The sequence below is a fragment of the Tupaia chinensis genome, unplaced genomic scaffold (genome assembly GCF_000334495.1).
Source record: "Tupaia chinensis unplaced genomic scaffold, TupChi_1.0 Scaffold000387_1, whole genome shotgun sequence".
Classification (NCBI taxonomy): Eukaryota; Metazoa; Chordata; class Mammalia; order Scandentia; family Tupaiidae; genus Tupaia; species Tupaia belangeri.
Genome location: NW_006159889.1, coordinates 173,867 through 188,569, shown reverse-complemented (window position 1 = coordinate 188,569; position 14,703 = coordinate 173,867). Strand labels below are relative to the sequence as shown.

The window sequence follows — 14,703 nt, the reverse complement described above, 5'->3', positions numbered from 1 at the left end:
CCGATCTGCTGAGGCAATGAATGTAAAACAAACTTGAGGATCCATAGAAGTGGCCTCCATTAATTAGATGCCAACTAGGCTAGAAGCTTGTTTCTTTTTCTTAAAAAAAAAAAAAAAAAAAAAAAAAAAAGCTTAGGCATAGAGTTAGACCTGCTGGGTGGATGACAAGCTAAGGAATTTGGACTCAATCTTGAAGATACATTTGTACATAGGGAAGTGACCAGTTGGGTCATTTCAGAAAGAGAATTCTGACAGTCACTGTGGAAGAGAGATCTGCAATACTGAGTGAGAGACAGAATGGCAGGGCAGCCGCCCAGGAGCCAGTGTGAGTGGAATCCCCAGGTGTGAGCCCAGGAGGAGGCGAGGGCATCTCTGAGGTGTCCACGCTTGGCCACTGGAAGCACAACAGAAGGAATCTTTGCAGTGGGCTTTTAGGTACCACCCTCATCTGCCCCATATGGTTCAGCATGACCTAATGCAACACGGAGCTGCAGCAGCTACCAGGTCCCTGCAGAACATGCAAAGCTCAGGGTGGGGCTAGGAGGGCCAGTGACACTGCCTCTCCTTGTAACCAGCAGGGGAAACAGGAGGACCAGACCCCGTGTGCTTCCGGAGTGGCTATCAGGCAGGGGGCACTGCTAGGTGCTGGACAGACAGGCATTATCATCATCTTACTGGAACTTAACTCCTGTGCAGCTATTACTGGTCCCCCTCTGCAGAAAAGGAAATCGGGGGGAACCAGCAGTTAGCGTAATGGCTATGTCGCTGGACTCCCACGTAGTCGACCGCGGTTCACGTCCTGGACCCGGTGGCTTAAAACTCACGCCGGGTGCGTGTTGCTGCGTGCCCAAGATCCCGAGAGGAGAATGGAGGAGAAGGGATTGCGGCGTGACCATCCCCCCTGGGGGGTGATTTCTCGCTTTCTGTCTCTATGTCTCTCTCTGTCTGTTCACGCGCCCTACAGTGAAAATCCCTCCAAAAAAAAAAAAAAAAGAAAAGGAAATCGGGGATCAGAGGGTTGATTTTACTGAAACGCACACCATTAGTGAGGCAGAGACCTGACACAAGTCTGCATTAGGGTGTCTGCGAAACCAAGAGCGAGCCAGGATGAAGACAGCTAGAGGGGAGCTACAGGCCCAAGCCTGACTTGGACTAACTTCGACTGTTTATGTGCTTCTCTTTATTTCTTCCTACCCTAAGGTCCATTTCCTTGGCAAACTAAAAACTAGAGCAGAAGAGGTAGCCAGATGGTGCAGTGGTTAAGGCTCTGGATCCCACATGGCTGACCACGCAGTTCAAGTCCTGGACATGGTGTGTTTGGTGTGCATGCCCCAAACCCCAAGAGGAGAATGGAAGAACGTGGCCATCTCTCCTAAGGGGTGATTTCTCACTTTCTGTCTGTCTCTGTCACTATCTGGTGAGTGCATGTGCCCTACAGAGGAGGAAAAAATACACACACACACCAGAGTTTGAATTCCTAGCTTTTTTAAAAGGATGTAAAATAACTAGTAATATTTACTTTCTTTTAAAGAGATTTTTACTGTAGGGCATGTGTGCTCACTGGAAAGACAGAGACAGAGAAATGAAAAGCAAGAAATCACCCTCCAGGGGGATGGCCATGCCACAGTCCTTTTTCTTCCATTCTCCTCTCGGGATTTTAGGCACGCATACACGTGTGTCCAGCATGAGTTTCAGGCCTCCAAGACCAGGATTCAAACTGCAGTAGGCTGTGTGGGAGTCCAGAGATGTAAGCATTACTCTACCTGCTGGTTCCGTAATATTTTATTTGTTGAAATGCTAATATTTTGGATATAGTACGTTAGATAAACTGTATTATTAAAGGTCATTTCACCTGTTTATTTTTACTTTTTTAAAAATGTTCTTGCCATAGGGCGTGTACACTCACCAGAGAAATAGAGAGAGGCAAACTGAAAAATTACCCCCTGGGAAGATGGCCACACCATAATCCTTTCTCCTTTCAGAATTTTAGGTAAGCATGTACATGAGCCTAGGGTGAGTTTTACGCCACTGGATGTGGGATATGAACCATGGTCAGTCATGTGGGAGTCATGTCTTAACCACCATGCTACCTGCTGGCCCCTCTTTTTTACGTTTTTAATGTGGGGGTCTAGAATTTTTTTTTTTTTTGCCATAGGGTATGTGTGCTCCCTGGAAAGTGACAGGGACAGGATAGGGTATGTGTGCTCCCTGGAAAGTGACAGAGACAGTGACAGGGACAGAGAAATCACTCCCCAGTGGGTATGGCCACACCACAATCCCTTCTATCTTCTCCTCCTGGGATTTTGGGCATGCACACACCACGTACCTGATGTGTTTCCAGCCACCAGGTCTAGGATTCAAATCGCAGTCAGCTCTTTGGGAGTCCAGCACCTTTACCACACTACCACATCCAGAAGATTACAGATCACACGTGGATCACATTATATTTCTGTTAAGGGCATTCACTTAGAGCCTTTGCAGGATGTAAGTGCAGACCAAGCTCCAGCGATCCACCCACTCACTCAATCATTCACAGCACTTGTTATATGCCAGGCACTATTTTAGGTGCTAGTGATACAGCAGTCTCTGGCCTCAGGGAACATCCACTCAAGTAAGGGAGAACGGCAAGAAGTCAATCATTTTGGGTCATGGCAGGTGCTACAGAAAACAACAGGACCAGAAGTTGCTGACTGAGGAGCTGGTATAGCTGACAGGGTGATCAGGGGAGTGACATCTGAGCAGGGGGCTAAACGAGAAGGCACACACCACACGAAGCTCTTGGGGGAAGTGTCCCTAACAAATGTGGCATGTGAACGCCCTTTACAGCCCAGAGGCCTTGGAGTGAGAATGGGCTTGGTGGGTGGGAAGAACAGCTGGAATATGTGCATACTGAGAGTGGCAGGTCAAGCTTCTTGGCAAGAAGCTTGGATTTTATTCTAAGTGTAATGAGAAAGTCTTGGGGTTTCTTTTTTTTCCCCTAATTTGCCATTGGATGTGTGCATGTGCCAGAAGGAGAGAGTAAGAGTGAGAAATGAGAAAGCACCTCCATGGGGGATGGTGACACTGAAATCCCTTCTCCATTTCGCCCTCCCTTTGGGATTGTGGGCACACACACGTTCCTGGCATGTTTTTCAAGCCACTGTGTCTGGGACTCCAACCACACAGTCAGCCATGTGGGGTCCAGCTGCCTTCACCACACCACCACCTGACCTGGGGTGTTTTTAATAGAGGTGTTGTAATCTGACTTACAGTTTTAGAAGATGTTGATAGTCTCTGTGGAGGCTGGGATGGACGCAGGGAGGCAAGCTGGACAGCTCTGCAGGCGTCCAGTCTAAGACTTTAGTGGCTTGGACCAAGTGGGGCTGGGATGTGGGAGGGGGCTGTGGGGGGGTGGGCAGCACCAGGATGTGGGATGTATTTCGAAGGCTAAGACGTGCTGATTCGAGTGGGGAGAACGAATGGAATCAAGGATGACTTGGGTTTCTGGCCTTAACAGCAGTGTGACAGGCACTGATGGAAACAGAGGACTGAGAGTGCACAGGCTTTAGTGCAACTAAACTCAAAATTTAGTTTTGTACCCACTAAACCTGTTTTATTTTGAAAATGATTCTTGTTACAGGGTACGTGCACTCGCCGGAGAGAGAGAGAAACAGAAAGCGAGAAATCAACCCTCCCCCCGGGGGGATGGCCACATGTCAATCCCTTGTCCTCCATTCTCCTCTCAGGATCTTGGGCACACATGCACATGCACTGGCATGAGGTTTCAGCCTCCAGGTCCGCGACTTGAACTGCAGTTGACTACATGGGAATCCAGTGATGTAACCATTAAATCTGTAATTACTATGATTATTATATTCCAGAGATGTCAAGTAAGACTTAGACAAAGATATGTGCAGGAAACACGGGGATAGATCTGGGATGGAGACACGGCTATGAGTGAGCAGCATATAGACAGTATGTGAAGCCTTGGGAATGGATTACTCTCCCAGCTGAGAGAGAGAGAGAGGGCCAAGGGCGTGGCCAGAGTGTAAGTGTCAGGAAGAGGAAGGTCAGAAGGCAGAAAGGTAGTCAGTGAAGACGGTGAAAAATGAGCTAATACTCCAAATCAAAACGAAGAAAAAGCTTTCAAGTAGGGAGTAGTCACTGAATCAATGCTGATACTTCAGATCTATTTTCTCCAGCACTTAGTAGTTCCTTCCTTCAAACTCTATAGCTCCGCAAAGAATAAATGCATCTTGGGGCCAGCAGGTAGTGTGGTGGTTAAGGGCACTGAACTCTTACATGGCCAACCGTGGTTCAAGTCCTGGACCTGGCAGCTTGCTTTCTCATTTTCCCTCTCTCCTCTCTCTCTCTCTCTCTCTGTCCCTCTAAATAAATAAATAAATAAAGTTAAATAAATAATTCTAGTAATAATAATAATAAATGCCTCTTTTGCACAGGGGCTTTGATGCTGGAGACTCAGGCTCCATTGCTTAGGAGTCATATGAACTTAGACAAGTTACTTCTCAGAGCCTCAGTCTACACCCTCTGCATGCCTATCTCTAAACCCTCAACTCTCCCTATACATTTGGTATACCCATTCTACTCTATTACTGCAGTAATCTGACTTCTTTACAGCTCCGTATTGTGATCCCCTAAGACGGTCCTAACTGGCCAAAACGTGATCAAGGTTATGGTCAATGGGACTGTGCTTGAATTCAACCTCTACCACCTTCTATGTACCCATGGACGTTTCTGAACCTTTGAGCAGATGGCCTACTCCGTAAAACAGGACTACCATGTAGCCCAGAGAAGATGGGTTATGTGGAGATTGAATGAGGTAATGAATGTGCCTGGCAGAATAAAAGCTCACCAAACAGCATTTACCGGCTTTGTGTCTACAACACTAAACCTCCCAAAGTCTGTGGACTGACTGAAGGTAAGGACACAAGTTCTCCTTTTCTCCTTCCGGGCCCCTCGTGTGGAGAAAAGAAGCTACAGTCAACTGTCTCTCACCCCCACTGAATCTGGAGGTGAGAACCTGAACTACTGAAGCAAACACGGAGCACTAATTATTCTGGAAAGTATCTCAATTCTGTTCAGTGGATCCCCACCATCCATGTTAAGCCAGAAATTTTAAGTTTTTTTTTTTTTTTGCCTTAGGGTGCGTGCGCTTGTTAGAGAGAGATAGTCAGTCGCAATGAGAGAGAAAGTAGGGGGGATGGCCACACTGCAATCCCTTCTCTTTCACTCTCCTCTCGCGATCTTGGGCATGCACACACGCATCCAGTGTGATTCTGAAGGCACCAGGTCTAGGACTCAAGCCACAATCAGTCACATGGGAGTCCAGAGACGTAACCGCTTGCTATGCCAACTGCTGTTCCCTTCAAGCATGATCTTAAGATTCTTTCCCCTTACTCATCTCCACCCCATACTTTATTAGTTAACAAATGGTAATCTACTATACTTTCAAAATATCAAGCTTTGGAACCAGCAGTTAGCGTAATGGCTATGTCGCTGGACTTCCATGTAGTCGACCGCAGTTCGCGTCCCGGACCCAGTGGCTTAAAATTCACGCCGGGCGCGTGTGCGTGCATGCCCAAGATCCTGAGAGGAGAATGGAGAAAGGATTACGGCGTGACCATCCCCTCTGGGAGGTGATTTCTCGTTTTCTGTCTCTATGTCTCTCTCTGTCTGTCTGGCGAGGGCATGCACCCTATAGCAAAAACCTCTCAAAAAAAAAAAAAATCAAGCTTTTTCAAGTCTAAGATGCTACCTGTTGGGCAATACATTATTTTACATAGCTCAAAATGGAGGAAAAGAGATTACAGCATGATCACACCTCACTGGGTGGGTCCTTTTTCTCTCACTCACTCTTTCTCTGATGCACACATAGCTCATTGACAATTTTAAAAAATTCATTCCTTCCGAGAAGGTTAGAGGATGACCTTCCCAACCCTGGCCTAAGCTGCTGCCTCAGATTCTCCAGTCATTCTAACAAAGTGAAAACAACAAAGGGGCAAGCCAAACCCTACCAACAGTACAGAAATTCCACAATCACACCCTCTAGTCCAGCCACACCATTTGGGTTTTATTTTTTTAATGATCGAGAGATAAGTTTTTTCTTCTTAAAGTATCACCCTCCATTACCCAACATCCTTGTTCCCAGACGTTATTGAAGCTGGATTTGACCAACTGCGGTAAAACCTCAGCCCCAGCCGTAAGTGATGGTAGCTGTGAACAGACTGGGACAGTTCTCTGTGCCGGCCTTTTTGTAGGAAGATAGAACTCTTCTTTCTCTCCTGCTCTGACTTGAGGGAAGACAGAGAAAAAGGAAGACCCACTGGTCAATACTCTGGTGGGTATCTGTGGCCTACAGAGGGTCTCAAAGAGAATGATGCAATTCATTGTCACCCCACCTAAAAGTAATAACGACAACATTTACATTCACAGCGTTTCCTTCCAAGAAGTTCATGACTCACCACATGCTCTCAATTCTCAAAACACCTCCCCTCAAAGCACAGAATGGGGGCAACAGGGAGGTGACGGCCGAGTCCTTGTCCTGAGAGCTGTTCTGTCAAGAGAGGACTCTCACTGAGTCAGTCCTTGGAAGTTGGGCTCGGTGCATGGAGGCAGGGCCACCGACTGGCTCAGCAACTTGCCCATGAGACTGATTGTAGCATCTTGCTTCTCAATGTCCTCGTATGGAGTCCAGGACAAGTCATGTTGTAGCTTGTAGGCGCCAAGAAAGTCATGCGGGCAACTCGTCCCCCACTCCTAGAGAAGGCAAAGGAGTTGGCTCTGAGCAGGGCAGAGGTAAACAAACTCATTTCCTACTTAGGCTGCTAATGTTTTTGGCTTTTCAGTTGAGACTAGTCAGAACCATTCTGGGAAAGCAGTTATATTACACACCAGATCCCCCCTTGACAGAGACAATGAGTGAAAAACCTGGAGCACGTGACTGACAGTCATGTCTGGGCTCACACACTCCCGTTTTCCAGGACACCATTTATCACCTGCAGACCTACATTTTCACACATACATGCCAAGAATTCCTTAAAGGCGACGGCAAAGGATAAAAGTTTTCACCTTTGGAGAAATAATGGAAAAGTATTGCTGGCCACTCTCCCGCTTATAAAGGTAGTAAATGTTGCCAGGTTTTTTCACCATATTACAAGCCACGTGGTGCAAGTTGGCATCTCTATGAGCCTCCTCCAGTACCTATGAACCACACAGATGCAACAAATTAGGTATCAGAAGAAATAGGCACTTATATTTAGTGAACGTTCCAAGCAAATTTTGGAAACTACATGGCCAACCTCTGGTCCAGACCCTTGGGTTGGCCTGAAAACACAGGAAGCAATCTTGATGAGGAGGACTGTAGGAAGGGGACCGTGGATGAGGAGACCCTGTCAACTGTACAGCCACCCTTGTGTGTGCCTACGCTATCATGACTAAAAAAAAATTGTTTTAATTGGAGGGGGCCAGCTGGTAATGTGGTAGTTAAGGTGCTAGATTCCCACGTGGCTGACTGCAGTTCTAGTATCAGACCTGGTGGCTTTAACATCCCTCTAGGGCAAGCAGGTGGTGTGGTAGTAGGGCGCTGGACTTCCACATGGCTGACTGCAGTTCGAGTCCTGGACCTGATGGCTTGATTTGTTACTTTCCTTCTCGCTGTCTCTCTCTGATCAAATTAAAAAATAATACTAATATGGGACCAGCACATGGTGTAGCAGTTACATAGCTGACCGCCATTCAAGTCCTGGACCTGGTGACTTAAAACACACCCGGCATACGTGCATGTATGCCCAAGATTCCAAGAGAATGGAAGAGAAGGGACTGTGGTGTGGCCCTCCCACCAGAGGATGATTTTTCACTTTCTGTCCCTCTGTCTCTCCAGAGAGTGCAGGTGCCCTATAGCAAAAATCTCGCTCTCTCAAAAAAAAAAAAAAAAAAATTAATAATAGTAATAATAAATAATTCTAAAAAGAAAAAGAGAGAGAAAGAAAGGAAATCACTCCAGGCACACATGCATATGTGACCAGAATTCTGAGAGAAGAGCAGAGGAGAAGGGGATGCAGAATGCCCAGGGGTGATTTCTCATTTCTCTTCTTTCTGTCTCTCTCTGGCAAGTGCATATGCCCTATGGCCAAAACCTTTAAAAATAAATAAATAAATAAATAGGAAATTGTTCAGTGCTTAGAATCTTGTGGCCCACAGAATAATGAATCACTACTGGAATCTAGATGATTCTGAAGAAACAAAAATTAAACTATGCTATTATGTTATAAAAATGCCTTTAGAGACCAGCAGATGGTGTAATGGCTATGTCGCTGGACTCCCATGTAGTTGACCGTGGTTCAAGTCCCAGACCTGGTGGCTTAAACTCACACCAGGTGCATATGCGTGCACGCCCAAGATCCTGAGAGGAGAGTGAAGGAGAAAGGATTGTGACATGGCCATCCCCCGCTGGAGGATGATCTCTCACTTTTTGTCTGTCTGTCTCTGTCTTTCTGGTAAGCTCATACGCCCTACAGCCCCTCACCCCCCCCCAAAAAAAAGGCTTTACAAGAATTGTATTTCAAAATGTTGAGTAGTATTGGCTTTGTGAGGTTTTTAATTTTCTTTCTCATTTTTCTGTGGTAAGTACATTTCTTTTATAAATATGTATTTCCCCTCAAGTGCTTTATCTCATTAAACTTTCCCCTGTTTTTTGTTTTGTTTTGTTTTTCAATGTATACTTAACTTCTTAGACTTACTCCTTCTAATTTACTCAACACCCCTTCATTTCTAGGCGGTATAATACTAAAGGTAAGTAAGTTACAACGACTTTTTTCTTTTTTTAGAGATTTCTTTTGCTATGGGGCATGTGCACTCACTGGAGAGAAAGACAGACAGAAAGTGAGATATCACCCCCTGGGGGAATGGCCACGCTGCAATCCCTTCTCCTCCATTCTCCTCTTAGAATTTTTTGCACACACACACACACCTGGCATGAGTTTTAATCTACCAGATCTGGGACTCGAGCTGTGGTCAACTACATGAGAGTCCAGCAACATAACCATTAAGCCATGTGCTGGTCCCAGTGACAACAATTATAAACACTAAGCCTGTGAATTAAAGGAAGAAAATGAAAGTGTGTCCAAAGTCATTCCTTACCTTCCTGGCTTGTTCTTGCAAATGCTGGATTTGCTCAGCTATGACAGTCAGCTTGTTGGTGGCATTTGCTCGGATGAATTCATCAGCCTGCAGGTGAGAGAAAACCAAACTTTGGGTTGAGGAAGGATGAGGCCAGCCTGGTGGTTAAGGGGCTGGATTCCACATGGCCAACTGCAGTCTCGGTCATGGATTCAGCAGCTGTTGTGGTGGTAAAGGTGCTGGACTCTCACATGGTCTACTGTAATTCAAGTTCAGGACATGGCAGCTTGCTTTCTCACTTTCCCTTTCTCTCTCTTTGGTCAAATTAAAAAATAAGTAATAATAATATATAAGATAAAATAAGCAGGGACCAGCAGCTGGCATAATGGCTATGTTGCTGGACTTGCACATAATCAACTGTGGTTTGAGTCCCGGACCCACTGGCTTTAACTCACGCCGGGTGCATGTGCATGCATGCCCAAGAGCCTGAGAGGAGAACAGAGGAGAAAGGACTGTGGCATGGCTATGCCCCCTAGGAGTTAATTTCTCACTTTCTGTCTCTCTGTCTCTGTCTTTCTGGTGAGTGCCTTATAGCAAAAACTTTTTCCCAAGCCCCCCCCAAAAATGAAATTTAAACAAGATACATGTAACAATTTAACAGAACCTGATAATGTAATTTCATTTTTTTTCAAATTCGTCTTTTGAGGTTCATAAGGAAATTAACCAGCATATGTATACTACATTTGAATGTCAAATTTTTAAAAATTAATTACGCACCTTTTTAAAAAAATTTTTTTGGAGAGGTTTTTGCTATAGGGCACGTGCGCTCTCCAGAAAGAGAGACAGAGCGATGGGAAGTGAGAAATCACCCCCCGGGGGGATGGCCATGCCTCAATCCCTTCTCATTCATTCTCCTCTTGGGATCTTGGGCATGCATGTACACGCGCCCAGCATGAGATTAAGCCACCGGGTCTGGGACTTGAGATGTGGTCAGCTACATGGGAGTTCAGTGACATAGTCATTACGCTAACTGCTGGTCCCCCTTTTTAAACATTTTTTAAGAATTATTTATTCAATTTTATTTATTCACTCATTTATTATTTTCATTTGACCAGAGAGACAAAGAGAGAAAGTGAGAAAGCAAGCCACCAGGTCCAGGACTCAAACTGTGGTCAGCCATGTGGGAGTATCCAGCGCCTTAACCATGACGCCACCTGCTGGTCCCTCAAGTTCAACTTCTAATACTATCATTCAGAAGGCCTCCTTGATGATGTGACATTTGCCTTGGGTCTAAATAAAAGGGCCAGCCATGCACAAATCTGTAGTAAAGCTTCCAGGTGAAACCAGCAGGTAGAGTAGTGGTTAAGGTGCTGGATTCTCACATGGCTGCCTGCAGTCTGAGTCTCAGACCCGGTGGCTTCAAACTCACCTTAGGTGTGTGAGCATGCATGCCCAAAATCCCAAGAGGAGAACGGAAGAAAAGGGATTGCAGTGTGGCCATCCTCCTGGGGATGGTTGTTTTTGGGTGTTTTTTAAAGTTTCTTTTACATTTTTCTGTGGTAAGTACATTTCTTTTATAAATATACCCTCCCCGGGGCGGGGGAGGGGGGTGATTTCTCGTTTTGTGTCTCTGTCTTCTGCAAATGCATGTGCCCTATGGTAAAATCCAAAGAAAAGCTTCCAGGTATTTCTCAGGCCAGCAGTAAGGGGGGATGTGCAGAATGATGACATTAGAAAGGAGGGCAGAGGGACTGGACAGTCGTGCATCGATAAAACATACTGCTCTTGAGGCTGACCCATGTGGGAAGAATCTGGGTTCATATCCAGAGCACTCTCTGAGTACACTGAGCAGGCACATGCCCATGATTCAAGGTTGGCTGAAGCTGGGGGTGAACCAAAGCATCAAGATCCTATGGGGTGGGCATACACACGTACTCTCTCTGAAAAAGTACACTGGTGGGGGTGGCGGCAGTGACGGATCATGCAATGCCTTGAGTGCACGTAGGAGCTTTTGCATTTGTTTCAAGGACAGAGGAGCCACAAGAGGACAGGTGGTTGGCAGAGCCTAGGTTAGGTTAGGGGTGGCCTTATCATAAATCTCCCTTTTCTTCAAGTGGTTGTAGTCAATCTGCTCCTTGTAAACATAAGAGCCTAATTAAAACCAAAATGAGGGGCTGGCAGGTGGCCATGGTGGTTAAGGCATTGGACACCCACATGACTGACCATAGTTCAAGTCCCAGACCTGTTGGTTTGCTTTCTCACATTCCTTTTCTCTCTCATTTTCTCTGGTCAAATTAGAAAAGAAATAATAACGAAATAAATAAATCATTCTTTAAGGGGAAAAAACAAACCTGAAATGAAAGGAATGGTACCTACAATTACTAAGCACTAGCATGGCCCAATCACACTAAGGCCTTCTAATTTATTATCACATTTAATTCTCACAACAACTCAATAGAGTTTGAGATGATAACCTTGCTTTCAAGATTTTATATTGACCCTGAAGTGAGACAACTTGTCTAAGGTCTCAGTTAGTAAATGATAGTTGAAGAACAGGAACACAAACTGATCTGACTCCAAACTCCACACCTAGTGCTAAGCCTCCCAAGCTTCCAAACATACACTAACATACAGGGTGTCAGCAATCAGTCCTGCTAGAAAGGAGCTTGCATTACACAGACAGTGGATATGTTTGATTTCATTTGTCCCTGGAGTGTTTCTTCTTGAGCTTCACGAAGACTGATTATACTGAGAAGCGAGGCAGCACAATAAAGCATCCTGTTTCACTAGATTATAGGGTGAAAAGTAAAAATTGTGTTCCCTCTTTCTTCAGTTCTGGTCACTGTAATAAACATGATGGTCACACAGCAACACGTGGACATGCTGTCTGGCCAAGATTTTGACCCTGGCAGCCTCCCTCCAACCAGAGTGATCTGATTAAATAGACACATGAAAGTCGTACTTTGCTCCCACTTCTCTAAAAAGAGAGAGTACAACATTTGAATTAAAGCTTTCCTAAGCAGACTTTTTTTTTAAGATTTTTTAAGATTTTTTGCCATAGGGTGCCTATGCTCGCTGGAGAGAGACAGTGAAAGGGAAAGTAAGAAAACACCTCCTAGCGGGATGGCCACACTGAAATCTCTTCTCCTCCAGTCTCCTCTCAAGATTTTGGACATGCACACACATGCACCTGGAGCAATTTTCAAGTCACCAGGTCTGGGACTCAGACCACAGTTGGCCATATGGGAATCCAGCACCTTAACCACACCACATCTGCTGACTCTTATTTGACTTTTTCTTAATTAAAAGGAGGAGAGAGGGAGAGAGATCGAGACCAAGAGGTGGTACCGTGGTAACTCAACCAGACTCACATGGGAAACATTTTCAGGTTGTAGTCCCAAGGCCTCCCTGAGTATGGAGGGGGGCAGTATGGGTAAGAGAGGGGACTGATTCAAGCTGGCTGAGGGGGGGAGTGTAGATCTTGGTATGAAGGCCCTACTGGAGGTCTCTCTGTGAAAACAAAACAGTAGAGGACCAGCCTGATAGCACAGTGGTTAAGTGCTCTGTGGAGAGAGGATCCGATATGGCCAACTGCAGTATGAATCCCAGCCCCAGTAGCTTGATGAACATGCCAGGCACATGTGTGCACATGTTCAAAGGATCGCAGTATGACTACACCAGGTGTGCAGCACTTGATCTTGCACTGAGTAATGTCAGAGCTTTAGATCTCTGAACTCTTCTACTTCAAACTCATTTTACAAATAAAGAAGTTGACGTCCAGAGAGATGTAATCTGCGTGAAGTTGCACTGCAAGTTAATACTAAAAGTGGGGATTAAGATTTATTGGGACCAGCAGTTAGCATAATGGCTATGTCGCTGGACTTCCATGTGGTTGACCGTAGTTCAAATTCTGGACCTGGTGACTTAAACTCACGCCGGGTGCGTGTGCGTGCACACCCAAGAGAGGAGAATGGAGAAGAAGAGATTACGGCATGGCCAACCTCCCCCCAGGGGGTGATTTCTCGCTTTCTGTCTTTCTCTCTCTGTGTCTTTCTGGCAACGTGCCCTATAGCAAAAACCTCTCCAAAAAAAGAAAAAAAAAAAAAAAGATTTATTTATGGGCCAGCAGGTGGCCAGGTGGTTAAGGTACTAGACTCTCATATGGCTGACTGTGGTTGGAGTGTCAGATCTGAAGTTTGCTTTCTCACTTTCCCTCTCACTCTCTCTCACCCCTTCTCTGTCTCTCTCTGGTGAACACGCAAGCCTACAGCAAATTTTTAAATAATAAATAAATAATTCTAAAAAAGAAAAATATTCATGTGTCCCAACTTCCAATGCTTTCTGTTATGTGTATCCCCTCATTTGATTTATTTTGGCAATCAGTGTCTAGGCACTGGACTTGGGAATATCGTGCCTAGTGAACTGCAGTGTAAGACAAAACTTGCCCTCCTAGATCATGTTGAGTTCTACAACTCTTAGGTAACAAAGATCTTAGGGAAAGCAGCTTAAAATAAGTGTATTTTGCATCCCTAAAGAGTTTGAGGAAGAAGATTCTTGAAACTTCCCTGAAAACTTTCTCAGTGTTTCTAATTAGAAGAATAACGTCTGTACTGCCTACCTACAGGGCACTGGAAGGTACAAATGGGACAATGAATATTGAAAGTGCTGTGCAAACCTTCCTACAGGGAGAGGATGGACACTCAAGTTGCAGCTGAAGGACTCTTTGGTGTCAGAAGATCAGAGTTTGAATCAGGCCAACTCAGTGACAGTCGGTTTTCCTCATCTGTAAAAGGGAGACAAGAACAAATGCTACCCCACACCAAGGGACGGTGATGGTCAAGCGAAAGACTCAGGTCAAACGTGAACAGTCACGGCCCGGCTGTGCCTCCTCACCTTCTGCACCTGCTCTGCGAGCGCCACGAGGTCTAAGGGGTCCCCGGCCCGGTGGGTGTGGTAGGGGCTCACCAGGGCCAGTCCGCCGGGGGTCGGGGTGAGCTCCACCAGGGCTCCTGCGACACACACCCAGGAACACAGGCCGTGAGCGACCGTCCTCGGCCTCCCGGGAGCTCCGGAGTCTAGCTGCCCCGCCAGGGCCTCCTTCCCCCGGCAGGCTCTCGCCCCGCGTACCTCCTGGCTCCGCCACCACCTGCACTCCGCGACTTTCCTCGACCCCCTCGGTCTGCTCAGGTGCGACAGCGCCCTCCATGACTGCACCTTACCCAATCAGTACACCCCTGCAGCAAGTCTGCGAGAGCCGGAAGAGCAGGCGCATAAAGACTCGTGGGCGGAGCTTCCACGCTCCTTGGCCATTGGGCGGCGGGCTGAGGGTGCTGCGTTCCGAGGCGGAGCTCGGGTGGCGTTCAGGGTTCCGCTGAGGGGCGGGGTCCAGCTCGTTGGAAAGCTGGAGGAGGTGGAAGCCTTCTGGGCATGCGCCACCAGGCTTGGGGCGTGGTTTAGATGGGGGCGTGGCCTGGCTGGGGGTGGGTCTTCGGGCTGGGCAGCCGGGAACGAGCGGTCCCGTTAGGTCTAAAGAGGCGATGGCTGCTGGCGCGTGGAGGCTGCTGACTATCCTGCTGGCTGTCGCAG

General features: G+C 46.6%; 2 protein-coding genes across 3 annotated transcripts in view; one reads left to right on the top strand and one right to left on the bottom strand.

Moving 5' to 3' along the window:
* Positions 1-5,974: 5,974 nt before the first annotated feature.
* On the bottom strand, positions 5,975-14,392 carry CUNH1orf50 (chromosome unknown C1orf50 homolog). 2 transcript variants are annotated; one of them, XR_335310.3, is made up of 6 exons: positions 14,245-14,392; positions 14,011-14,126; positions 9,139-9,225; positions 7,069-7,200; positions 6,462-6,756; positions 5,975-6,290 (listed from the first exon to the last, which is right to left on the bottom strand). XR_335310.3 is itself a non-coding variant. In XM_006153720.3 (5 exons), exons 1-5 carry the CDS (start codon positions 14,321-14,323, stop codon positions 6,571-6,573), a joined length of 600 nt encoding a protein of 199 aa, XP_006153782.1. In that variant the 5' UTR covers positions 14,324-14,392; the 3' UTR covers positions 6,030-6,570. The 2 variants fall into 2 exon arrangements, 1 of the variants encoding a protein (XP_006153782.1); XM_006153720.3 differs by having other exon boundaries at positions 6,030-6,756.
* A 194-nt stretch (positions 14,393-14,586) lies between these two features.
* The window catches only part of P3H1 (prolyl 3-hydroxylase 1), a gene marked incomplete in the record, with an annotated part of 22,077 nt that continues 21,960 nt past the window's right edge, over positions 14,587-14,703 (top strand). The window contains 1 exon segment of the mRNA XM_006153719.3: positions 14,587-14,703. Coding sequence (XP_006153781.2) covers positions 14,655-14,703 — 49 coding nt within the window.